Source organism: Sceloporus occidentalis, unplaced genomic scaffold (assembly GCF_023333645.1).
Source record: "Sceloporus occidentalis isolate IW3139 unplaced genomic scaffold, rSceOcc1.0.p SCAF_8, whole genome shotgun sequence".
NCBI lineage: Eukaryota > Metazoa > Chordata > Lepidosauria > Squamata > Phrynosomatidae > Sceloporus > Sceloporus occidentalis.
The window spans coordinates 25,143,716-25,170,944 of record NW_028316988.1 but is presented as its reverse complement, the minus strand read 5'-3'; the positions used below and the strand labels follow the sequence as shown (position 1 = coordinate 25,170,944).

At 44.7% G+C, this 27,229-nt stretch overlaps 1 protein-coding gene across 1 annotated transcript; it reads right to left on the bottom strand.

Moving 5' to 3' along the window:
• Positions 1-270: 270 nt before the first annotated feature.
• Positions 271-27,229, bottom strand: WDR18 (WD repeat domain 18). Its single transcript, XM_089535594.1, has 10 exons — positions 26,957-27,229; positions 23,374-23,484; positions 19,749-19,882; positions 17,233-17,374; positions 16,184-16,327; positions 15,670-15,734; positions 14,533-14,657; positions 7,912-8,078; positions 2,105-2,173; positions 271-1,428 (listed from the first exon to the last, which is right to left on the bottom strand). The coding sequence occupies exons 1-10, from the start codon at positions 27,188-27,190 to the stop codon at positions 1,297-1,299; spliced, it is 1,323 nt and encodes a 440-aa protein (XP_089391720.1). The 5' UTR covers positions 27,191-27,229; the 3' UTR covers positions 271-1,296.

Sequence of the window (27,229 nt, the reverse complement as noted above, 5' to 3'; positions counted from 1 at the left end):
TAATAATAATAATAATAATAATAGTGACATTCATTTATATCCCATATCTATGGCTCTCCTCTCCCCCTTCCCTGTACTTATTCTCACAACGCCCCTTTGAGGTAGGTCAGGGCAGGCTGAACAAACCCAAAATCAAGCCAGTCAGTTTCAAGGCTCAGTGTCAAGTGTAAAATATCCTTCCTCAAGTTTCAAGCCCAGCGTAACACCAGTTCTGTCATTCTGCTGTGAGTTTGCCGATTAATGAAAGAACCACAATGTGAGTTTGTAAACAGTCTCTTTGTTATTATTTTTTACAAAAAATACACAATACAAAAAACAACAACATATATTCCAAGACAGAATCAGAGACATTCCTCTTATTTCAAAGAAAACAAAGAAAGACTGGAAATAAAGAAAGGATGGAAACAACGCCGCAAAAGCAGCTTGCTGTGGGTGTTGGAACTTCTAATTGGATCACAATCAAAATGGCTGATATAGGGCAATCTGAAGGACACACCAAAAAATCTGGTCCAGGACACTATGTACAATGAGATGGTATTTACTACAGTACTTTGTGGATTGTGTTTTGAGAATCCTCCCTGCCTTCAGGCTGCTAAACACGAAAACCTACCATGATTTCCCCGTATGGAAAAGACTAACATTTCAGGGCAAGAAGCACACTCCCTGACATGCTAGCTTACTTTAGTGGGCTGAGCTGTGTTATGCTTTCCTTGGGGAGCTGTAGTTTCTCCCTAGCTAGCAATTCTGAAAGGATTGCAAGGCATCTGAGGTATCATTAACCCAAACACTACTCTCCACCTTCAGCACCGCAGAAGAAGCACAGGATTCTCAAACACAATCCACAAAGTATCAGCCCTCCGTACAAAAGGAGATCTGAGCAGCAATTCTTATTTCCCACCAAATATCTGTACAAACCGCTCCTCTGCCACAACTAAGATCGACCAAGAATGAAGTGTATTGGATTGTTGGGAGGGAAAAAGGAGGGAGATAGAAACACAAGAAAACCTCTGGCTAGTTTTCTCTGTTCCACCATATGCTTCTGAACCTGAAAGGTCTTTGTGAGAGGTCTTTTAAAGCATCTGGGGGAAAAGGAGACACTCCCAAGTCCAGCCTTGCGAGTGCGTACATGTAACAGTCTGAAAGGATGCACAGAAACTTTGTTCAAGGAGCCAGTGTTGCATGTCTGGGGCAGTTAATGTGTTCAGGTGTAAGATAGGTACTACCTGACCTCAGCTACCTGGTCTGACTTTTGGCCTTGCATCCCTGCCAGCTCAAGCCAAGCTTCAGAAGAGTGCCCTATTTGCCTGGCTTGGTGATGATGTGGCTGGAGAAGTCGAACAGACTCTTGTTGATCTTCCGGAGGGTTCTGACTTCCTCTTCGAGCTCCGTCACTTGGATCTTCAGCTGTTCTTGGTCACCCATCAGGTTCTGTGAAGAATGGAGATTGGTTTATTATAATACAGCAGGGGTGGGCAGACTGAGGCCCACATTCATCCCCAGAACATATTTTCATGGACCCTGACTTGCCCCCACAGAAGTACCCCTATTGTTTTTTAAAAATCTACCATAAAGGCACCAGATCCCATCTGATCTTGGAAACTAAACACGGTTAGCAATGGTTAGTCCTTGGATGGGCGACTGCCAAGGAATACCAGGCACTGTAGGCTCTGTTTCAGACAAAGGAAGTGGCAAAACCACCTCTGAGCCTTCCTTCTCTAAGAAAACCCTATCAAATTCATGGCTTCTTCATAAGCCGACAAGTGACTTGAAGGCACACACACGATGCTAAAGCCCTTTTTGTCTGAAAAATGCACCCCAAAAATTCCAAATGTGTGAAAACACTTCACCATAAATACGCCACTACCCTCGACTATCTGGTTTCTTCTGCAATCCTTCTCAAAATGGTGGCTGAATAGATTTACCTTGGGCTCCCCCTCTTGCTGGTTTTCAAAAGGTTTTGATGGTCGCCAGATGCTTTAAGATGTGACTATCTTACAACCGCAGTAGGCTGAACTAATGGGGACCTGTAGGATTTTGATATCCCCTGCCCGACCATTTCCCCATCATGTAAATGTACAGTGTGTGTATGAAGGGCGACACTCACCTTTTCTCTTGTGGAACACATCTGTGCATACAAACGTTCGGCTTTCTCCAAGTAATTCTCTCCAGAGCCCTGCGGAAGACAAAACAGGAATGCAAAAGCAGGGCTTGAGAAAGTTACACTTCCAAGTACAGCTCCTAGAATCTCTCAGCCACTGGCCAGGTTGACTAGGGGATTCTGGGTGTCCCAGTCCCAGTCTCCTAAGCCGTTTATAAAAATGCAATTATAAGCAAAGTACACAGTCTGAGTAGGAAAGACAAAAATGGTTTTAGGACACTTTTTGTTTTAAAAAATTGCTAGAGGAAACAGCAGCCATAATAAATACCAATCCCTAAGCAAGTCTGGGGAACTCCTTCATTTCAAAATTGCAAAGATGGAAAGACCCAGCTCAAGAAAACGCACAGTTAAATCAGTCTCCCCAGCAGCGAAGTTCTTCTCCGGCATTGGGAACAAACGAGCCCCCGAGTATTTCTTGACAAAAGTGCAACGGAGAAGCTAACTGATAATCTCCTTAGAGGAATCCAGCCAATTTGACAGCCTCTGACTGCTGGCTTCAGAATCCAGGAGAGGAAAGCACCGAACGGGGAAGATAACAGGCACAAATGGGTTTTTCAAGAAGGCAATCTGTGGAGAGGAACGATAAGATCAAGAAGACCGGACAAGGCAGACAACGCACTGAACAGATCCTTGCCACTCAAACCCACTGGTCTGTTAAGACGCCAATGGCTCACAACCAACCCTCTTATGGAAACACAGATGAAATGCGTCACTTTTATTATGATTATGGTTATTTTACACTCCACATCATGGGATAAGATAAGGGTTTTACAGGCCAAAGTCTGGCTAAATCAATGGCTTTCTCCACTTCAAAATTTTTCCTGTTTTTTGGACTACAACTTTCATAATCCTCCAACAAGATTGCTGGAAGTATAGTTTGCAAAATTAATTTCCCTAAACTCTGGAACTTCAAAGCCTTTGGTGGACTGCACCAAGTACTACTGTATTATTATTATTATTATTATTATTATTATTATTATTATTATTATCATTATTTTGTTATTAGCTGCCAGTATGGCTGTTATCAGCTGCTGCATGGCAGTCAAAAGCAGAATATCAGTCTGCAAAGGATCTTGTAGTACCTTTGAGACTAGCTTCCCTTAGTCTACAGTTTGGTGCAGTTTGTCCATCTTTTCTCCAACTGTCTTTCCAGGGTGACTGGAAACTCAATTCAGCCACCATCATCCCAAAGCTATTCTTTCAACCAGTAATTTGACTGTACATCTCACCACCGTGTGACGAGGCTGCAGACATGGAAGCACTTATTTCTTCCTCTCCAGACATGGGCAGTGAGTATGGTCACCTGGTGATGCTGTTTAGATGCTCCCAAGTCCGCTTCAGCTTAACAAGACGCCTCCAAAATCATCAATAGCTCTGCTCAGGTCTTGCAAGCTCAGCCATGGCTTCCTTCGTTGAGTCAATCCACCTCCACTTTTCCTACTGCCTTTAATTTTCCCCAACATTATTGTCTTTTGTCATGTATTCATTCCATGAATGAAGGAGTAGGCCATGTCTAGGAAAACTTATACTATCACTTGTTTTGCTCAGTTAGTCTCAAAGGTGCTACAAGATCCCTTTGCATACTGATATTCCTGATTAACATGGTTATGACTCGTAATGAATCATTTATTATTATTATTATTATTATTATTGTGGTATGTCCAAAGTACAATAACCTCCCTTTAATCATTCTGCCTTCAGACTCGATTTGCTCTCAGACCCATACATTTGTCTTTCTGGCGGTCCATGGAATCCACAGAACTCTCCTCCAGCATGACATTTCAAATTAATTACATTTTTCTGCCAATTGTCAGCTTTCTTCTCTATCCAACTTCCGCATCTGTCTGTAGAGACCAAACATGCCATGGCCTGGACGCTGGCATTCGGTGATGTATCTTTACACTTGGAGGTCTTATCGAGTTCCTTTAGAGAACTGCCCCTTCCAAATCTTAATCCTTCTCTGATTTCTTGATTGCAGTCCCCATTTTGATGGACGATCGAGCAAAGGCACAGAAAATCTTTTAGCCATTTTGACGCGGGGGAAAGGGAGGGGAGATAAGCCCCCCATTTGCTGAGGGACTGCAGCAGGTATGAGGAGATAGAAGTCCAGAAGGCTGGATGGAGAGAGAAGAGAGAGTGGGGCCATTGCCTGGAAGGTCACCTTTGGAGACAAACACAAATGATTTGGACCAGATACTTCACGCTCCCAAAACGTGCCGCGATATGGCTTTCTCTCTGCCCCCTCTTTGCTCAGCATGGGGTGAGGAACCTCCATCTTCTGCAGAGGCTCATCAGGAACTCCAGTCACGGCGGCCCCAAGATGCTGTTCTAATTTCGGAGCAGACAGGCCGCCGATAACAGGAGATAGGAGAGATCTTTATCCCCATCGGGGTGGAGGTTTGCAATCTGCAGCGCCTTTTGTTCCCTCCACCCCACCCCCTTTTCTTCCCCATTGATTGTTATTCCTGTGTTTCCCCACACAGAAGACATCGTGTCATTGTGCTTCTCTCCCACGAGGGAAAGGCAGAAACAGGCAAAGAACGGGACTGCAATCCCAACGTTACACAGCGGGTAGGCTGTGCCGCGCTCTCTGTGAAGGTTGCATGAATTTGGCTCCGCTTCCCCGGACAACTGTTTATCAGCTTCAACTTCGTTTCCATCCTGGGTTTGGTTTGGAAATGGCCTGGGGCTGATCACAGAAACTCTTAAGAAGAAAAGTAAAGACCCTCCCTGGGAAAAACAACAACAACAGCTACAACCACAACCACAACTGTTGAAGCATAGGAGGTCCCATCAGTCCTCTATGAGACTTTGGAAGCACCCCTCCATCACAACAGTTCCCACCAAAAGCAAAACAAAAAAACTTCACAAAAATATTATTGATTTATCCCTAAATGTACTCTAGGGGAAATAATGGAAATGCCTTCCAAGCCCCCTAGATATCATCTTGCTTTTTGTGGAGGTGCGCACAAACACGCACGCACACACGCGCACGCACACACACACACATAAGGAGCCGCAGACACAATTCAGGTGGATGCATGTGGCCTTCGCTCTCCCTTGTAATAGACCACCTAGTCTCCAGATTCAGATTAGTTTTGTCTACGGTACAACATCCATTATGAAACGCTACAGGAATACGATATACGTGCTGAAGTAAATCAATTGCAAACACAGTTCCTACTAAAGTGAAGGGAGGGGGGAATCACAAGAAAGGCAGGAAAGAAAAATAGAAGACCCAAAAGTTAATACGGATAATTTAGGGAGCATCTGCATTGCAGAAATAATGCAGTTTGACTCGACTTTAATTGCTGGAGCGTCATCCTATGGAATCCTAGGATTTGGAGTTTTACAAGAACTTTAGCCTTTTCTGCCAAAGAGTGCTTCATCAAACTACAAACCCTAGGATTCTGCAGGATGGAGCCATGGCAGTTAAACTGATATCAAACTGCATTATTTCTACAATATCAATGCACCCTACCTGTCCTCCTACTGCCTTCCTCTTTATCAAGTATTACTTCCTTCTCCAATAAATCTTGCCATCTCATGTTGTACTTTGTACAACAGCCTCAGTTTAGTCATTTTCTAGTGAGAGTTCAGGTGTGATTTGCTCTTGGGTCCATTCATTTGTCTTTTTTAGCAGTCCTTGGTATCTGTCAGCCTCTCCTCCAGCATCACATTTCAAATGAATTGATTCTCTTCATGTCAGCTTTCTCCATTGTAAGGAAAAGACAGAGGCTTTATACTGGCAACCTTTGAGCCTAACTTTTTCATGGAATTCAATCTTACTTTTTCTCTTTACGGCATTCCACCAATGGACTTCAAATGCATGAAAGCTCATGCTAAAATAAATCAATTAGTTTAAAAGATGCCACTAGATTCCTCCTCTGTGGTCCCCACGCTTTATTATACTGAAACAGACAAACTATTGCCTTTTTGAAAACTGTCTCCACAAAGTGACTTGCATCACATGTTGCATATCAGATATAAAACACAATTTCATTAAGCAAACACCATAAGTAGATAGTGACACAAAAAAATCATGGTTATGCCAGAGACCAGGTTAAAAATGGCACACGCCATAAAACAAAAATACTAAACCAGCTCACGCAACTCCTTAATTTTAAAACGGCAGGGATTTAAAAGACCTAAAAGCAGAGTAAATAAGTCTCTAAAACCTGTTTAAATATTTACAGAGCATGATCCGTGCACTTTACAGAGAAGGAGGAGACACAGATCTCTGCCTCAAGGGTCCTGGAGTCCAAAAACAGATGCAGGGAAGAGAACAGAGGGAAGGAAGGGAAATGCAGGCAGGGAGAAACGGAGGAAGAATAGATAATTATCTGTTCAGTTGCTCACACCTGGGACTTAGTTACATAGAAGGATTTTGGGGCAAAGCCAGACAACTGCCTGGAAGAGATCTGCCAGGTCATCAGTCTCAAGTTGTGATAAAAAGATCCCGCGACACTGCTTGACACTGTGACCATGACTGCAAATGAGCCTGAAGCACATGTGCCAGTTTTATGAGCCTCCATCAATTCCAACCCCAAACTGTCCTTTTTGAAACCAAAGCAACGACAACAACTGTAACTCAAGATTGCCAGTGTCAGGACTGGGATACAAGGAGCATTAAACAACAGGACCCTTTTTGGACTGGGTGGGTTTTAAAAAGATAAAACCTTCCATTTGCTAGAAGCAGCTGTCCAATATTTAGTATCAATACCCTGCACAGAGGGCAAACATAAATACCCTGAAGGCACCAGATCCTGTCTGGTTTTGGAAGCTAGGGCACATGTCTCCAAATTTTGGGAATGCCCTTTCACGAAACAAGGCTTCAGCAGGAACTGTGCTCAGTGTCAGAAAAGAGGAGGTGAATGGGCTGGGGCCATTTGGAAAATCAATCTCTGTAATTCCAGATGTGATACCTGACATGTTCCTTAGGTGGGCTTCTTGGTCTGTCCCAAAATAGAAGAAATGTCAGGTGCTGGGAAATGTAAAGCCTCCCTTAGCAATCCATCAAAGACTGGCAGAGCCATCAGTCTCATGGGGAAGGGGATGACAGGTAGGAGAGACAACATATCGAAGCACCCTTTGAGGGGGAAGATGGTGGAAATCCCAGGCAACCAGTCTGTGAATTGAACTTGCCTGAAAAAAACTTTTTCCTTTGCCTTTTTTCCATCATGTGTCTCTTCCTTCCCCACTTTCCCTCCCAGCCAAGGACGAAGGACATCCACTGAACTGCTGCTGAGAAATAAATGCATTTCTGGTGAGGGAAGTCAGCAGGTTTGCATGGGGGCAGAGAACCAGAAAGGAAAAGCAGCCAGTTAATTCAACTCAGTCCAACTTAACTAACTCAGCAAGGGAAGAAAACAAAAGGAGACAGAAGCTTGCCCTTCCCAGTTGGCTTGGGCAAAAGCAAATTGCTGCATCCTCCCTGTTCTTCCTAATGCGTACATTTTGTCATCTTGGCCAAACTCTTGCCTACACCTGTCCCCGTTTTCATCTGTGAAATGTTGGAAGGTATGCAAAGAAATATAACCTGCACATGCCAATCTTTTCCTTCCCCTTCCCAGAGGGCCCACTGTACCAGAACGGTCAAGCTCTGCCCATTTTGAAAATCTGCATCACCCCACCAGGGACCAGCCATCTGCTGATGTGTCTTCTTTGCTTCGTAAGGCAGGATAAATATTTCGGAGGCTCAGTGCACCATTCTAGCAGAGCATCTCTTTCCCAGCAGAGCACCACCTCCATACCTTCTGATGCAACCCCAAGCACAGCGTCAGCCCATCGTTGGTGGGGTTTTCAGAGGTCTCCATTCCATGGAGGTGACGGCTGAACTTTGGCAGGGGGATGCTGGGTTTGCTGTCCGGGTTGAGCATGTTAGCGGGGGCCAGGGTGAGGAAAGCATTAGTGACTGGACCTGAAGAGATAAAAATAAAAGGATTTGGGTTATTGGGGACAGACTTCCAAGGTTAATGAGAACACACAGAGTGACTGTCTACATGGACAAATTCCCCTCGAGTTCACTGGCTTCTGCTTACACAAGGAATTGTAGCCAAACAAGAAAAGTCTAGGGGGGAAATAGCATTACTGAAAGAGATAGCTCAGTTTTATTAAGGGCAGTATTCAAAGAATAACATGTCAGAAATATTACCAAACGTTCAGGCAAACAAAAATCATATAAAGGTTGTGTGCTAGGCCTGAAGGTGAAAGTGATAAAGAATATAAAATGTCTTGTACAAATTACAAGGATTTCCAGTATATGCAAGGCTAAAAACTATACATCTCAACCAATGAATAATATATATATAAAAATATATGGCAATCAGAGTGTAAATAAGGCTTTAAGCTCTTCCAAAAGAACATATGGAAGGGATAACAATGGAAGCCAACAACAAATATATATATATATATATTTAAAAATAGAACCAAACCATGCATCTTCTTCAGTGGTAAAAGTTAGCTGTTATAACTGCATAGAGATCTATCTATTTGTGTGGACACATCCAATGTAAGTGGTTAATTAGCCAATATAAACTGTATCCTGGATGTCCCACAAAGTTGATAGCCTTAGGAACTGAGACGCTTCCTCCAGAGGGTAAGGGCAGCTGTTCCTTCCCTGGCTTTCTTTCCAAGTGGAGAAATCAGGAATTGAACCTGGGAACCTCTCAGAGAAAAGCAGAGGCTCGACTTCTGCTTATGGTCCTTCCAAGTACACTTCTACTAACAATCATCATCATCATCATCCATATGCTGCTTTTTCCAAGCTCTGAGCAGTGGCTTCTTGGTGGCACCTCTGCACCTCGCAACCACCAACCTGCCTCAGGTTGATATTCATCACAATCTTCATTCATTATCTCCAAACGAAGCCAAGCATTTTTTTTTTTAATTTCAACACCACTCTTCTGGCATTTTTAATGGATTTTCAAAATGGTCGATGCCTTCAGACTGCGCTGTCTCGGAATTTATGCGTCAGTCTCTTTGTTTTTTAGTGATCATTGCAATTTTGCTTAATTGCACTTTATAACTTCCCAGCGTGGAAGATTGGGATATTAAATGTTAAGGCGTCTGCTAACGAAGCAAGCGGGGATGATGACTGCTCAGATAATTTAGGATTTTACAGCTCTGCAACGGAGTTTTGAGGTTGTGACCTGCATGGAGACAGAGCATAACCAATAACACCAGCAACTAATGGGGCTGCAGCTTTGCCCTGAGTAGATGCTCCCCTTGAGTTGGCCAGAACTCAAAACGTGGGGTACCTGTGTGGTTCCCCTGCAGTCACCTGTGCAGCTTCAATTTGCCGGAAAGGTGAAGCGCCCAGCCTTGAAGCAACATACCTCAAGCCAGCCTGGGAGGAGCTGTGTGTTATACCTCCCCTGGGCACCCAGAGGTGCCGCAGCTTTCTGGCCTCAGCTATCCATCACCGGGCCATGGCTCTCGCAGCTGTCTCCCACTAACAATCCATCACACGCACCCGCGCCACAGAGTTAATGAGCGCTTTAATTACCGCATTTAACCACTCAGGCGGCTGGCTGCCGCCAGTTGCAAATCCAACCTTAAATCACCTCTGAGGGCCTCCCCACATACACAGAATACATACTTTCTCTCTCTCAAACACACATACACACACACTTGTATCCATCAGGCAACCAAACAAGATTTGGAGAAGGTATGAACAACTCTAACAGAACAATAGCATTTAGCTTTTACATTTCTATACTTCTTGCTAGTGAACTTAGCATTCTCTAAGAGGTTTATAATCTGTGACCCAATTGCCACCAACAAGCTTGGTAGTGTACTCACTTTACCAACCTACGAAAGGATGGAAGGTTGAGTCAACCTTGGAGTCCCTGGTATCAAACTCACAATGTTGCGGCTGCAGGACCAGGGAAAGTTCAGCAAACTACCATCTCCATCAAAAGACTGCTCTGTGCAACCCACTGATTGCCATTTTAATGCTACCTTTCTGTATATTTTAACGGTCAGAGATAGCATTCAGAGACATAACCATGTTAGTCTATAACAGTGGTTCCCAAACTTTGGTTCTGCAGATATTTTGGACTTCAGCTCCCAGAAACCCCAGCCAGCATGGACAATAGTTAGGAATTCTGGGAGGTCCAAACCATCTGGAGGACCAAGGTTTGGGAACCATTGGTTTAGAATATCTGTATGCAAAGGGATCTTGGAGCACCTTGGAGGCTAAATGAGCGAAAGACATAGTATAAGCTTTCCTAGACTTGGGCTCGCTCCCCCAAATGCATGGAGTAAACTGCTGCCCAGGTTTAACTGTCAGGTACTGCAACCTTGGGTAGGTCACATGCTCTCAGCCTCATAGTATGGCAATGGCAAACCTCCTCTGAACAAATCTTGCCAAGAAAACCCCAGGATAGGTTAGCCTTAGGGTCGCCATAAGTCGGAAACAACTTGAAGGTACATAACAAACAAAAATTTGGGTTAATTTGTAAGATGCCTTAAACCATGGTTTGGGGTTAAAAGGTGGATTATTTATAACACAAACTTGGTCTGTACCACAGGGGCACTGCCCTCACTAGGGCCACTGTGCTGTTGTGCCAGCCAAACTAGCAGAGTGTTACTCAGCATCTGGCTTTTTCCAGCATTCGTCCTCCCTGCTGGCTGACTGAGAGCCAGGCAGCCCCAAACTCCCCTCCCTGCCTTCAGTTCAAACAAAATGATGAGGGATGCCACTCCAAAATTGGTTGGTCATTGCTTGCTTGCAGCTGTCTGTAGTTCGAGTTCCAATCTAATTGTCCTTGGCCTCTGCATGCAGAAATGCACACCTCTCTCTCCAGTAAAAGGAGGATCTCTGGCTAAGCCTGGTGCTCTTTGAAAACGATGCTCCACCTTCTCTGTAAGTATGAAGCCACAGCTATCCCTGCTCCCAGGAGCAAAACCCAAAAGAATACCTTGGAAACAACAGTGGAGAACAGATGGGAATGGACCTCCCACAACCAGGTTTTAAGGACACTGTCAGACCAATGGCCTGACTTGCTCAAATCTTGTCCACACTGGAAGTCAAGCTTTTCAAGATGGGGTGTCACCCCATTTTCCTCCCACAAACGACCCTGGCTTTTGTAAAAATGCAATTTGGGGCCTAAAGATGATGTGTCCCTCTGTTTGTGTATGAGTGTGTATGTAAGGAGGGGAATATTTAAATGGAGAAATGCATCCTTAGGTGATCACTTTTGAGGCTAAATTTATTTATTTTTTAGCAGGTCACTTCCCTTTTTTTGGGGGGGGGGGGGCAAAAAGTCTCTCCTTGGCCTAAAAGTTGGGCCACAATGTGATGGAAATACACCCCACACCCCGTAAAGGGCATCTGGAGACATTTGCAAACATGGTGGGAATGGTTTCTTCACCCCTTAGAGGGCACAAGGGCATTTGGACCCTTGGGAGCCCAAATATGGCCCTGGACACCACATGCATAGAAGGGGTTGGACTGGGTGACCCTTGGGGTATCTTCCAACTCTATGATCCTATGAGGCCTACTATTTTGCCTCCCTCTGTTTTAGTATTTACCAGGCATGATGAGATTATTATTTATTATTATTAACCTTTATTTATGAAGCGCTGTAAATTTACACAGCGCTGTACATACAATCTTTTAGTTAGACGATGAAAGCAGAGCAGCAACTCATCTAGAGGGGCAGCAGACACAAGTCCCAGTGTTACATTTCTGTGGTGCATCCCATGGCTGAATGCAGAATTTGTTCCCAGGGGGCTTGCTTTTGTTTTCCCGAGGCTGAGAGAGTGTGACTGTGCAATCAGAGGGCAACCAGAGTGACTCAGTCCCACAGGGGAGCCTTCAGCTGTTGAATTTAGTCCCCTTCCCGCAGCAACCATTTCCAGCGTGGGGATGACGAGCCTGAAAAGTACCTTGGCAGCCACCAAATGCTTAAAACTGGCCACTGCTTGTTAAAAATACGAAGGATAGGTTGTTTTAGGAGCAGCGGCCGCCGGCGCCTTATTAAATTACACGACTTCGAACCTTGTTATTAGGGCTGTCTAGTGGCCGCTCCACGCATAGGATTTACTGGCTTCTGCCCTGCAGAGATCAAGCCACCGGGTGTCAGAGCGGAGGCTATGGAAGGCCAGCGGTGCCAGGGAGCGTGGAAGATAGGCAGCCGAGTGGCTGTTCTAAAGCCGAGTGGAGGGGGAAGGATAGGGAAATACTGAAAAATAAAAGGGGGGGGGGGAATGTACAAGGATGTCGGGAGGAAAAAAGAGACATCGGCTGCCCGGTGCCAGCTTCTTATCGGGTGTTCTGCTCTGTTGAGATAAAGGATGTTAATGCTTCCCCCGGGGACAGTGACAATAGCGGTTGGTTGCCAGAGCTCACAAGCATGGATGGATTTTTCTTGAACAGGACGGAGGGGGTGGAAAGTAATTAGATATCTGAAGGCGGGTTAAAATTGGAGAGCGGGGAGAAGATGGTTATAAAACTCAGAAAGAGTGGATATTTCTCCCAGTTAACAAGAAATGAACCCCAGAGGGAAGGAACTGTTTCATAGGGCGGCTGAGAAGGAAGGGGCCAAATTTCAGCCCAAAGGGAATTCTAGAGCTAAAATGGAGGTTCCCACTGGGGTGAAAAGGACCATGGATACAGAGAGGTGTCAGGTATGCCAAGTCAGGTTGCCGTAACTAGAACAAGGAGGTGGAAGAGCAGGGGAATATAGCAAAGAGATCTGCCCAAGCTAAAGGCTCCCCCCTCAAAATGTGATCTATACTGTAACTGCTCTGGAAAGGCTGGAAGGAGAAAACCCACAATCCATTCCCAATGGGAAAGGGAACAAGAAAGGATAATGGGTACGAAATTAAAAGAGGACAATCATGGAAGGTGGAACGGGAGGAAAATCATGCAGTACAAAGTCTGGGATCTTGCAGCCCTCCAGATGTTGTGGCCATTCCCAGCCCTCTGCACATTGGTATGTTGGCTATGGGCTGCTGGGATATGCCATCCAGCAATACCTGGAGTATACTCCAAGTCATACTCTCTTCGCCTTCCTCTGAGGCTGAGAGAGTATGACTTGTCCAAGGTCACCCAGTGGGTTTCTATAGCTAAGCAGGGAATTGAACCCTGGTCTCCCAGAGCCCTCAGACTACTCCTGGCTCCTTACTAATTATATAGATGCCTATATTTTTTAATATATATGAGTCATTCAGCTTGACTTTTCCTTATAGCCTCTAAGCATGGAGTTTTCTTCTTTTAGAGGAAGGATGGGATGGCAGCTGACTTTGAACTAGCCAAAGAACCCTTCTTGCACTTAACTTTTCCCTACAATGCCTTACGGGCTAAAGTGTGTAGGGCAGAGCACCCCAAGTGCAAATCGGGCACAATGAAAAATTGATAGTATCGACTCACATCCTGGCATTTAAGATCCAGTCATGCACGTTTTATGCCCTCTTAGCTAACGGAACGTTTTCGGGCCTCTTTTTAAAAACAGCGAGAGCTAAGAGAATTTGTAAATCATGTTGCTGTTGGTAATGAAGTGGAAACAACACTGCACTTGGACATGAAGCTCATTAAAGTGAAGATGATGTACAGAAAGATTATGAGACTCAAGGAAGCAGCGTCTCTGATTATAACCGTTTGCTGCTTCCCACCCCTGAAATGTCTCCTTTAGTGCTGAAATGCAGAAAATTTGCGTATGAATTGCCAACAACTCCTCAGAGCTGTACAAGGAAACCTGTCAGTGTGTGCCTGGGCATTACTACTTTAATAGAAAATTGAGTACCAGAGGCAGAAAGTACAGTGAAAGAATTCCAATACAGGTTGAGTCTCCCTTATCTGGAATTCGAAAACTGTTCACATGGTAGGCTGAAATAGTGACACTTTTGCTTCCTGATGGTTCAGTGTATACAAACTCTGTTTCATGGGCAAAATCATTGATAAAAATTGTGTATAAAATTACCTCCAGGCTATGTGTATCAGGTGTATAGGAAACATAAATGAATTTCATGTTTAGACTTGGGAAAAGCAGAGAAGCTCAAGATTTCCTGCTGTTAGGTGTTTCTGCACCAAGCGCAGCCATTTGTATGCACGTGATGGGAGGCTCTTCAGTCTCCAGACATCAGGTCTACCTTTTTCCCTCGGCAGCAATTTCCTGTTTGAACTAAAATGATTCAGCACTACCTCCAGACTGACAAGTACAGAAGCCTTCTAATCTAGTCTGACTCAGAGATGATCAGACTCTGCTTAGGATCCACAAAGATCTAACGGGCACAATGCCAAAGTACCGGTTTTGACCTATAAAGCCCTGATAACAGCTTAGGTTTGCGCTACCAGACAGATTTCTCCCCAGATGAGGTCCAGAGATCCTCAGGAGGCCTTTCTTTCAATCCACCTGCACACTCACCTTTGTAATTGACCGTGCGCAGGCACTGTTTGCTTTGGATATCCCACAGCCGAACGGTTTCGTCATGAGAGCCGGAAAGTAAAAGGCTTCCGTCGGTGGAGATGGAGAGGCACGTCACCTGGTTCCTGATTGGGACGGCAGTTGGGGGATAGAGGAAAAGGCCTTCATTAGAGGGTGCAAAGCAGAGGTGGGAATCCTCCGGCCCTCTGGATGTGGCTGGATTCCAACTCCCAGCAGCCTTCAACACTGGCTACACTGGATAGGGATGCTGGGAGCTGCAGTCTGACAGCATTCAGAAAGCAGCATGATTTCCTCACAGCGGGATTCCAACGCCATCTGAATGAGTGGAGGGAGGTCCATTTATAACACTGCTGCTGGTTTTACTACATCTGCTTCTGGTTTTTTTGTTGAGCCAGGGACCTGTGCAGGGACGTAGCCAAGGGGGGGGGGGGTTCTTGGGGTCCAGACCCCCCCTTCCGTTAGAAAAATGAATGGTGCATGCTGCTGCGCCGCTGCACCCAAGCCCCAATATAATGGTGGCACTTAGTCTGGACCCCCCCCCCCCCCTTTCCTAAAATCCTGGCTACGTCCCTGACCTGTGCATGTTGTCCAAGGCTAGGGAGAAATTTTAGTTACGTCAGCATTTATGTCTTCAGGAATGAGGATCATCTGTTGCTTCTTTGTGCCAGAATTCAGAGCATCTACTAATTCAGTGCTTCTTTAGGTATCTAATGGAGGAGACTAGCAAGGTTCACCCTACCCCACAACCGAGACAGGGATTGACACTGTGTTTGTGCCCACTGACTACATCTGTTTCTTTCTTTCCTGGAGACTTGGCACAGGTTAGCACTCAATACCTCACAGACTGGCACCAGTCCACAGAACCAAATTTTAGTAGCCCTGTGTTGATTCATTCACTGCCCATTTTCACATGAGATCTGAACTGTAGCCCTCACAGCCAAAACATCTGGAAGTTCTTCAACTGTGTGTGTCTTTTCCCACTATCCCCTTCTACTTATATGAATCCATGCCTGTCAGTCCAAAAAAAAAAAAAAAAAAAAGGATAGGTTTCTTTCCCTCAGATAGGAGGACATCCTTTATAAAAGGGGGCACCTGGCAACCCTAGATGGCACTCACCTATGCCCTTTGAAGATCTTCCCATTCTCTTGGTCTGACTGGAAGCCTCTCTCCCTTTGAACAGGCTGCAAGGAGGCATAGGAAACAGGTTACAAGCCATGTTTGAAGGCACCATACTTGGGTTGGAGTGTTGGATTAGGGTTCTGGGAGACTAGGGTGCAAATCCCCATTCAGCCATGGAGACCTACTGGGTGACCATGGGCAACTCACACTCTCTCAGTCCCAAATTAAAGCTATTCTTAACCACTCTTACCCAGAAAACTTCATGTTTGCCTTATGGTTGCCATAAATCAGAGATAACTTGAAACCTGAGATCTGTTTTCAAGCAGTCATATAGACAGAGAGGCACTCCTTCAAGTATGGAGGTCCCAAGCTATTAAGGGCTTCAAACATCAATACCAGCACCTTGAAATCAGACCAGAAGTAAACAGGGCACCAAGATTTCTCTCTGATAATCTCTGTCCTCACCACCAGCTTGATATATTGGCTAAATGCTGCCGAGGCTTGGACCTACCCAAGAACAAAGGTCGACCTGGAAAATGGAGCCGTCCATTCCCCCACAGAACATATGATACTCAGCCAAATCAAGGGTCACTGACATGATGCTCACATCAAAGACGACAGAAAGGAGGAGATCGCCAGAAGAGATCTCCCACAGCTAAGGAAATAGGAGAGCAAGGATTAGCCAAGACTTTATAGACAAGCCCCACAAAGCAAAAGACAAAATTAGCTACCAGGTATGACCACTTTGGAACATCCCTCGATACATGGCACAGACAGACAGAAACGCAATGTGGCAGAAGGTTGGCTTTTATACGAATAATTAACACTCTCTTTTTAAAATAGCATCATTTGAAGATCCCTTGGATGCTATAAAAAGGAGTAAGGCTGGATGGACAGAAGGAGATGAGTAACTAGAAAGCTGCATTCCCCTTCCCCCCATATGCGATGGCCTAGAAAAACAATTTAATAGCTTTTAAATTGGTTTTCGTTCTATGGAGTTTAATCATATTTTAACTTTTTTATGTTTTTAGGGATCTGAGACTTTATTTGTATCTCATTTTTGTAAGCCACCTTGATTCCCAGAGTTGGGAAAAGGTGAGGCAGATATGTTAAGTAAGCAAATAAATAACACAACTCTCATTAACCTTGGTCAGAAGTCTGGAAAACAAACTTTATGGACCATACCTCCTTTCTCAAACATATGGCAGGGATTCTGAGAGTTGTGGTCTACAGGGAATACACATTAATCTTGCTGAAACAGCTTTAATGGTGTTGGTCTGCTTCTGGACACAGTTCAAAGGGTAGGTTATGACCTAAAAAGCCTTTTAGGTTCAGGTACACTTCATCTAAAGCAGTGCATTCTCCTGTATGAGCCTGCCCATGTTTTGATATCTTCTGGGGAGACCTTTCTCTTTAGTCCTTCATCCTCACTGGAACATCTGGCACTCTTCATATGAAGCCCTATAACTCCTGGGACAAGCTATAACCACTGGATCAGTGTCAACTTAAACAAGGCCAGTTCACAGACTTCTTTTGAATGTTACCTGGCCTCACTGTTACCTTCGCAGTTTGGTCTAGTGAGGCTGTGGCGACTCGTGCCATGGGTCCGCCAATGCCACAGTAGAGGTCCGTAATGGGAAGGCTGTGTTGCGACCACACGTGGCGAGGATCTGGGTTCTGGACATGGTCAGTCTGGAGCACGCTGAGAAAGAAACAGGTTCGAATCTTTGCTTAGTCACAAAAATGCCCGGGTGTCACTGGAAAAGTCCTGCACTCTCAGTCTCTCAGGAAAACAAAAGCGTATCTCCTCTGAAGATATTTTGGCAAGAAAACCCTAGGAGAGGGTTGTCATACAACAGAACTGACACAACAGCAACAAATGAGACATAGCTTTTATTAATCTCTGCATATTATATTTGAGGAACTGCATTGTTGTTTTTCAGGCTGGGTTTTCCCCCCCCCCCCTTTACAGACAGAAAGGAAAAATTCTGAGACATCTTTGATCCACGGAGGGAGAAAAGGCCCAGGCACATCTTGGAGAGTATAGTGGATGCTTGTGCCACACAACTATTTCTGTCCAACAAGAGGTTCAGAGCTGCTCAGGCAGATTGAATAGGAGGGGGCTGTTTGCTGGCAAGGGAAGACGCGGGGAGCCATAATTCTTCCTCCTGCATGTCATCAATATAATTTATTTAAATTAAGGGCTTTTGAGGTAGGGAGAGGAGGCTGCTGTGTGTTTCTGCACAAGTCGCTGCTCTCGTCTTGTCTCCTTCCAATCAGAACCCATTGGAAGGGCAGGTAATTTTTTACTTAGTGTCTTTGTGATTGATGCCATTACCTTCTGGTGCACAGAAGAAATGGCTCACTGCGACTGCTTTAGAATTGCCTCTAAGCAAGCAGGCAGGGATGTTTCTCTCCAAACAGAGCTTTCACCACCCTGTTTCTAATGACTATCACCTACTTATTTCTAATGGCATTTACTGGTTACATTTACACTCCGCTTCTACTCCATTGAGACTCCACGTGGCTTTCCCTGTGTCTAGCTTTATCTTCACAACAATTCAGTGAGGAAGACGGAAGAGAGAAACTGGCCCAAGGTCACCTAGTTTCATGGCTCAGTGGGGACCAGGCCATGGTTCTCCTAATTCATAAAATCATAGAGCTGGAAAAGAAACCGAGGGCCATCCAACCCAACTTCAAGCCTTTGTTGGAAAACCAAAGCCCTATTCAAGCCTTTGTTGGAAAACCAAAGAAGGACACTACACCATACTGCAAGCATAATCCACTGCCAAACAACTCTTACTGTCGGGAAGGTCTTTCTAATGTTTAGGTAGGGTCTTTTTTCCTGCAGCTTGAATTCACTGCTCTGTGCCCTAGTCTCTGAATCAGCAGAAAACAAACTTGCTCCATCCTCATTATGGCATGCCTTGAAATATTTAACAATGGTTATCCTGTCACCCCTTTACCTTCTCTATTGGAGGTTAAACATACCTAGCTCCCTAAGCTGCTCCTCCTAGGGCTTGGTGGTATTAGCTATGTGTTTAAAAGAAATACAAAAGTTTAAAACGATAAATAAATCAAGAAACTCACAGTCAGGGAACAAACAGTCTTTTCCTATCGTTGCTCTTCAGCACAACTCAGGGGCATGCTACTTCTAAACCTGGAGATCGCATGCTACCATCAAAATGAGCGGTCAATATGGCCACCATTTGGTTGCTTATTGCAGTCAGGAGGAGCCTTCAGAAGTTACTTTTCAAGACCGCAGTTCGCAGGATTCCCACTCTCCTCCCAAGCTAGTATGATTATACTGGCTGGAAGACAATGGGACCTCTAGTCCAAAAATGTAATACCCCCAAATTCTGATTTTTGAAGTCGCCTTTGCAAAAAGAGCAAAGGAGCCGAGAGTGAGTGCCTGTCATCCTACATCCTGGCTTATTAAAAACACAAGCTGCCAGGAAAGTGCTGGCGTCCAGCATGCTCCAAGGGGATGGCTTTCCAGCACTGTGTTCCCTCGAGCATCTATCAAAATGCTGCTCTAGAGAACAGAACATCCCTGGCGGAAACTTCTGGAACAGAGGAGCCTCTTGTTCCTGGAGAAGGAAGCTTGTCTCTTCAGCCCTATCACCACTGCCGCTTCTCCTGGTTGTAGTGGGAAAAGAGAGCAGCCAAGGAAGTCATGAGTGTTTTGGGAGATATTCAGCTTTCTCTGTCAGAGCACTCTAGTGCCACTACAAATCCCAAGAATCCACAGCACTGAGTCATGGGGGTTAAAGTGGTGTCAAACCATATTACAATCAGCTCTTCTTATACACGGATTTTTTATACATGGATTCAAATATCCACAGTTTGAAAATGTTCAAGTATAAATTTCAAATATCAAACCTTGATTTCCCTTTTTTTTTATAAGGGACACCATTTTGCTATGTCATTATATTTAATGGGATTTGAGCATTTTGTTATCCATGGGGGATCTTGGAACTAAACCCCAGTGTATAACAAAGGGTCCAGTGTATTCCTGAAGCACAGATGTATCAACAGAGGGAGAGGAGATGTATAGAAGTGGGCCCAACTTGTACCTGTAAAGGTTCCAGACTATCACAAGACTGTCCTTAGCCCCTGACAGAAAATGGCTGCTGTCGTCTGTGAAGGCCAAGCAAGAGAGGTCTTGATAGTGTCGGTTTAGAATTGCAAGCAGGTTTCCACTAGATACCTGTAGACAGGGAAGAGGTTTTTTTTTTTGGGGGGGGGGGGGATGAATGAGAGAAATAAAGAGAAGAGATCAGGTACTCCAGAGGCCCAGGAACTTTCCTTGCCATTAGAATCAAAATGAATAAAAATATTCCAAAGGATTCATGCAAAGACAAATTCCACCAGCCAAGTGTAATAAAAACCCTCAGTTGGAAACAACTAAAATGTCGAAGACATGGAGTTGAATCTAAACTAACTCAGGTTCCATTGGGTTGAGGAGGCCCTAGAGCAACCTGGCTGAGAAGTCCAAATCCCACCCCTTAAATGTCCAGTCTCAGAAATCTATAGCATGGAACCATGGCTGTTACAGTTGAATCACAGTGCTATAATTCTGTAGTGTGAACGGCTGCTGCTGTTGTGTGACTTCAAGTTGTTTCCAACTTATGGAGATCCTAAGGCTTATCATGAAGTTTTCTTGACAATATTTGTTCAGATTGAACTTGACTTTGCCTTCGTCTTGAGGCTGAGAGAGTGCGACTTGCCCAAGGCCAGGCAACTTGTTTGTCTAGGAACCAGAGCTTGGGAAATTACTTTTATTGCAATGGCTGAAATACAGGATGCCCTCTCCAGTTGGCCATTATTGTTTCCTTTTAAAAATGCAGCTTTTTTTCAAAAGTAACTAAAATAGTTACTTGGGAGTTACTGTTACTTCAAGGATTGTAGCAATTTTGAGATAAGCTGGATTTTATAGAAATGTACTGACACCAGCTCGCTGCACATTTACTTTCAGGGGAATTGAGGAAAGTGTCCTCGTTCAGAAATTTTAATCAAATAAATGTATTTTATGTTCTCAAGGATATGATGATTCACATGGTGGTGATGAAATGCCTCGTGCTACCATTTTACAACAGTACATTTGTTATTGCCAATTAATGTACCTCTGCCATTTATGAAGGTGTCGGAGAACAGAAAAATAGAAGAATTGAAGGTCTGACATGTCCTGGTTGCTTTCATAAGCCAATGGATAGCTGTAGTGTAACTAAAAGTCTCCAAAATCAAAGTTAAACAAAGGATTTGGGAGGTATCCCTTCACAATGATGCAGCATGGATCTTGAGCTACTCAGCAGCTGGAAATTAAGAGTAAAAATTTGTCTGTGCCAATTACCTTTAAGCCCTAAATACTGCAGAGTCTTCAGTTTTACTGGTTTTAATGCTCTACCCATCAGGCTTCTTGGAGGGGAAATGCTCATGCCAACACCTCTGCCCTTCTAAGTCAGGCATGGGTGAAAGAATTAAACATGCACTACTCTATTCACTCTACTATAAGGACACCTGCTATGTGTGTGTGTATATATAGCCTTCAAGTTGCCTGTTGATTTATGGAGTCCCCATGCAAGTCAGAGTGCTGTCTTAGGCAAAGAATCCTTCGTATGCAAAGTCGTCTGTTCCATTGTTGGAACAGCTTTTACCCTCTGGCAGTTCTTCCTAATGTTAACAGAATCTTCTTTCTTGTCATTTGAATCCAGTGGTTCAGGACCTATCCACAAGGACAGTCCAGGGACTACGTCCTGGGGCGCCTATGGCCCAGGTTCTGCAGCCTCCCATTGCTGGTTTAAAACAATGGCTCACAACTTCACAGACAAGGCACAAAGGGGGAGGGGGGAACACAGAAGGGAAAGTGGAGTAAGTAAATCCAGGATGATCACAGCCAGAGCAGAAGACATTTCTGAGACTGGACAGAGGATGGAGTCCATGGTTATGATTGTGGATATTGCATATTCCCACACTGAGGGGTCTTTCCAATTCTAAATGTCTGTGCATCCAAAGAACAGATGGCTCAAGTCAGCATAACCCCAGATGTGGGCCTACTGTCTCTCCCCAAGTGCAGTCAGGTGGAAAGTCTGTTGATGGAAGAAGCTTTGGGAGGACAGGTACCCCAACAGCATTTGGGTCTCTCCAGGCAGATGTACACTTCAGCTTTCCTTCAAAGGTAGCTAGGTGGAATGGCTGCTGACAGAGGTTGGTATGGGAAGGAGATATCTTCTCCCAGTGCAGCCAAGTGGAAAGGCTGCTGATACAGGAAGAAGTTGAAGGAGGTTGGTTTGGTAGAAGAGCCACATGGAGTCTGGACCCAACCTGGACAAAAGACCAAGGCCCGGCTGTCTCATGGCTGCTGATGCCGGCACTTCTGAGGATGGCAAAAGAACTGACATATTCTGAGTCAAGCTTATGACACTAACACTTCTTTGTCAGAGGCTTTGTCAATTGAGTTTTGCCTGTATTTGAAATCAAAAGGAGCTACAATCTCTCCTCCCCTCATGCGTGCTTCATCAGTTCTCCAAGGAAATAAACGTGCCAGCGTTTGGAATTAAATGCATGCGGTACTCCTTAACCCTGGGTGAAAGGTTGCCGAAAGTACAGACCAGGCTGGCATGTACAACTTCAAAATAAAAGAGAAGGCATCAGCAGTTCTGGGAGGCTCAGCTTCTGGATTATTCATCCTTCTCCCTGACCCTGCTCCCCTCCTCTGCTTCTCTGTGCAGGAAAAAAAGGAGGCAGAAAGGAACCCTTGGAGAGCAGGCTGTGAAGCTGAAAGAAAAAGAACTCATAGCTAAGTGGAGCATGACTCTGAAGAATATAATTTCGGACGAAGACACAGTTGGAGGTGAGTGGGAAGGGAAGGACGATGCCTTACAGCTGGACAGATGATCTATCCCCAAGACCAACAGATGTACAGAAATGTCTCATGTCTCTTTCCCTCTGATCCTTCTAAATTGGAGACAGCAGACCCTGCATGCAGGACCTCCTAAATGCAAGATTTACTAGGCTTAGGGGTGAACAGATTGCAAGTGAACTTGGGAGCTAATGCTAAAGTCCACTGTAGTCTGAACACGGGCAAAGAGCCCTTTTCTTTTGTCTTGAACAAGGACATTTACAACCCTGAATTTCACCGCAGCAAGAAGATGCTGTGAATTTTTTGTTCTTTTCTCCTATCGATCTGAAAAGCCAGCTTATGAGGACAGCCCCTGCTGACAAGTTACAGCTTAGTTGTCTGAGCTGGGTGCCCTGTTTTTTAATCTTCTTTCCTGTCCGCCCCTTTCTGCTGCTCTCTCCAGTTTTGCACCTCTCCAATAGGATCATGAGAGTTTTCAAAGGGGAATTTGGAAGGCAAAGGGGGAACAGCTAGTGTGTAGGAGATATAAGCCTCCACCTCCTCCTTGTCCTTCTGCAAGACACCTAACAAAAAAAGCCCTTCAAATGCCAGGTACACAGGAATTAGGATAAAGATATCCAATTTAGGACAGACACATAGCTCTGAGAATCCAAGATCTGCCCCCCCCCCCCCCCGTACCTCCCTCACTAACAAAATGAAATTAGTTTCTGTGAATTGAGATGAAGGAAGAGCCTGCCCTCTTGTGGTGAGGTCTCCAAATGTTTCGGATATCACCTCATACCAGCCAAACTGAGATAGAGAAAAGGCAAACCTCGCTGCCCTGTTTTCTGTTGCCTTACCTCCCAGAGGTAGATGCTATCGGCAATCCCCGCCAAGATGTAAAGACCATTGGGAGCTGCTGTCAGGCAGGACACCAGGCCAGGGCATATGATCTTCTGTTGGAGCTGGTCCTAGGGAGGCAGGAGAAAAACAAGTGGATGTGTTAGGATGCACTCAACCTCCTAAGTGTTTCAAGATCACAGAAACGCACCTGGTAGATATTTGAAACTTGGGGTGATGAGCTTCCCTGGGGATGGACAACAGCAGGTAGAACACATGCTCCTGCAGGCAAAAGATGCCATACTCAATCTCTGACACCTCCAGTCAGAAATGTGGGGTGGTGTGATGCTGTTTTCCAAGGAAAATCTTACACACCCTATCTATGTATCCATCCATCCCTAGAATCAGAGATGTAGAGAAATCTTGTAGCATCTTTAAGACTAACTGAAAGAAAGAAGTTGGCAGCATGATTATTTGTAGACTGAAGTCTACGATGCATCTGAGGAAGTAGACTTTAGTCTATGAAAGCTCATGCTGCCAACTTCTTTCTTTCAGTTAGTCTTAAAGGTGCTACAAGATTTCTCTACATCTCTGATTCTACAGACTAAAACAGCTAAATCTTTGAATAAACACAGAATTGTTGTTGTTGTGTGCTATCAAGTCATTTCTCACTTATGGAGATCCTAAGGTGAACCTATGGAGTTTTCTTGCAAAGATTTGTTCAGAGCTGATTTACCTTGGCCTTCCTTTGTAGGTGAGATAGTGTGACTTACACAAAATTGCCCAGTGGTTTCCAAGGCTGTGTGTAATGCATGGTGTTGACATTTATGTTGAACTAGGACTCTAGGAGACCAGAGTTCGAATCCCCACTTGGCCATGGAAACCCACTGGGTGATCTTGGCCAAGTCACAGCCTCTAAGCCACAGAGGAAGGCAATGGCAAACCTCCTCTAAATAAATAATCCTGCACATGATACCACATGTAACTTGTCAGCAGGGGCTGTCCTCACAAGCTGGCTTTTCAGATCAATAGGGGAAAAGAGCAAAAAATTCACAGCATCTTCTTGCTGCCATTTCTTGTTGCGATGAAAGTCATGGTTGTAAACCACACGTAAACCACATGAGCCTCATCCTCTGAGGCTGAGAGAATGTGACTTGCCCAAAGTCACTCAGCGGGTTTCCAGGGGTCTCTATAAGTTGGCAAAGGACTTCAAGACACACAATCTCAACAACAGGACCTACCTACCTGTTTAAAATAAAAGGCTATTGGGATCAGTGTGTGTTTTTAGACTCATTGCCCCTTCCACTTGAAGCATCAGAAACTTCACAGCTTATACCCACACTATAATAGGAGAGGAACTTTTCTTAAATAGGCCAAGCCTTTAGCTATTAGCATTTCATCTCAGAAAGGAGGCTGCTTTTGCTGTGCCCCCATCCCACCCATTTTAATAAGAATAAAAAAAAATAAGGATTTTCCATACTGGGGAAATCCTTAGAAATGTAATCAAAGTACATCCGAGGGAGAGAAAGTAGGAGTTTAAGGAGATTATGACAGGAGAAAGGGAGAGAAAGGCGCACTTTAAAGTAGTGAACTATATTCCAGGGGGGAAAGCCAAAAGAGGATCTAGAGCCCCCTGGGGAAGATGGGCTCCCCGGCTGCTTTAAAGGCTTGATGTTTTAAAAATCTCTTTCAGCGGAAGAAAATAGGAGCAAATAAGTCTGCTGCAAACTCCAAACCATGGGTGGAAAAATTATCCTATCTTTATATAGGGCTCCTTCTTTAAAACCCATAAGGCTCTGCTGTATTAAAGTCCTTTTCCAAAGAAGCTTCCTCCAAGCTACACTTCTGGCCTTTGCTTTTCCACCTGTAATATTATGGGGATATAATGATCCCGTGCAGACAGGGCAAAATAAAACTGCTTTTGGGTCACTTTGGAGGTATGCTGTTTAAATGATGCATGCGTCCGAAGAGGCCGGAAGCCACACCAAAGCTATGCTCCAGTCCTAAAGACTAGAGCGCAGCTTTGGCACAGCTTCTGGCCTCTTAAGATGTGTGTGTCATTTAAACAGCATACCTCTAAAGTGACCCAAAGCAGCTTTATTTTGGCCTGTCTGTATGGGCCCAATAATATGGTTCAAAATAAAGAAGGTGATCTAGGGAAGTCTTCTTCTGTGGCGGCGTTCCCAGAAAAGAGAATGTGTTCCTAGTGTGGAATTTAAACGAATGGTTTTTTAAGAATATTGTAACAGTTTAATGCCATTTTCATTGTCATTAAAGGCTTTTAATTGTACTGTATAGTGTATTTTAGACTGTAAGCCGCTTTGGGAGCAAAGCAAAGATAGAAATAAATACAATAACAACAACAACAACAATAATATTAAGGGAAAGTCTCATGGAGAGGAATACACTAAGATCGAAAACACCCTGCAGAAATAACCCAGTTTGAGACCGCTTTAATTGCCCTTGGGAACTGTAGTTTTGTGAGACATTTAGCCTTCTCTGTCAGAGGGCTCTAGTCCCACAATAAACTACAATTCCCAGAATTCCCTAGCACTGATCCAGGGCAGTTAAAGCAGTCTCAACATGGATTATTTCTGCAGTGTGTTACATGGAGTGGTGCCCAAAACGGCATTATTTCTAAACTTGAAAACCTTAAAAGTGGTGTCAACAACTGCATTATTTCTACAATGTAGATGCACCTTCGGGTCCAAAACACACTGCAGAAATAATCCAGTTTTAATTGCCTTGGCTCAGTGCTAGGGAATCCTGGGAACTGTAGTTTTGTGAGACATTCAGCCTCCTCTGCCAGAGAGCTCTGGTCCCACAATAAACTACAATTCCCAAGATTCCCTAGCACTGATCCAGGGCAGTCAAAGCGGTCTCAAATTAAGATTATTTTTGCAGTGTGTTTAGACCTTAGTTCATTCCTCTCCATGAGACTTAGTATTATTATTGTTGTTGTATTTATTTCTATCCCACTTTTCTCCCAAGTCTAGGACCCAAAGCAGACTTAAGGATGCTTTTGAGCTGTAGAAATAAGAGGGTTTTTTAAAACACACCACTTTTAAGTGTGGCAGCTCCATTCTAGGGAATCCTGGGAGTTGTAGTCTGACAATAATAATAATAATAATAATAATAATTTTATTTCTATCCCACCTTTCCATAGGGGATTATTTTATTTTATTACCACAGGGATAATAAAATTCATACAACATAAAATAAATAAATCCCATTATTCCCTCCTTCCTTACACAAAAACATTTTAAAAATCCAACATAACACTAATAAAATATAATTTAGATCAATTATTTCTACAATGTAGATCAGGGATTTCCCCAAACTTTAGTGTTTTGGACTACAACTCCCAGAAGCCCCCAGCCAGCTTGGTTAAAAGTCAGGATTTCTGGGAGCTGGAGTCCAAAGCATCTGGAGGGCCAAAGTTTGGGGAATCTTGCTCTGGATCCCTATTGCAGGATCATTTCTGCATTAAGGATGTAGCTTTATAGCAGCTGAGGCCGCGCATGCGCACAACTCTATTATTCCTGAGCGCGCGCATGCGCATTCCGCTCGGCTCTGAGTCCGCGCATGCGCGTTTCCCCATACCTTCCTCTGGAGCTCCCAGGCGCCCACAAAAGCCTTCCCGAGCTGGGCCCCGAGGAGATGCTCTCCGCCGAGGAGAACCAGGCCCCGAGCGGCACAGCAGCCCCCGCGGTAGCCGGCCACCGACGCCCCGGAGCCGACTTCCCACACCGAGCAGCACCCGCCGCCTCCGGCCCCCGGCGAAACCTCGGCCGCCGAGACAACCGCCACTTCCACAGGGCCGCTGGCCGCCGCCATTTTGTCCCCTCTCGCGCCGAAATGCGCATGCGCGGACTT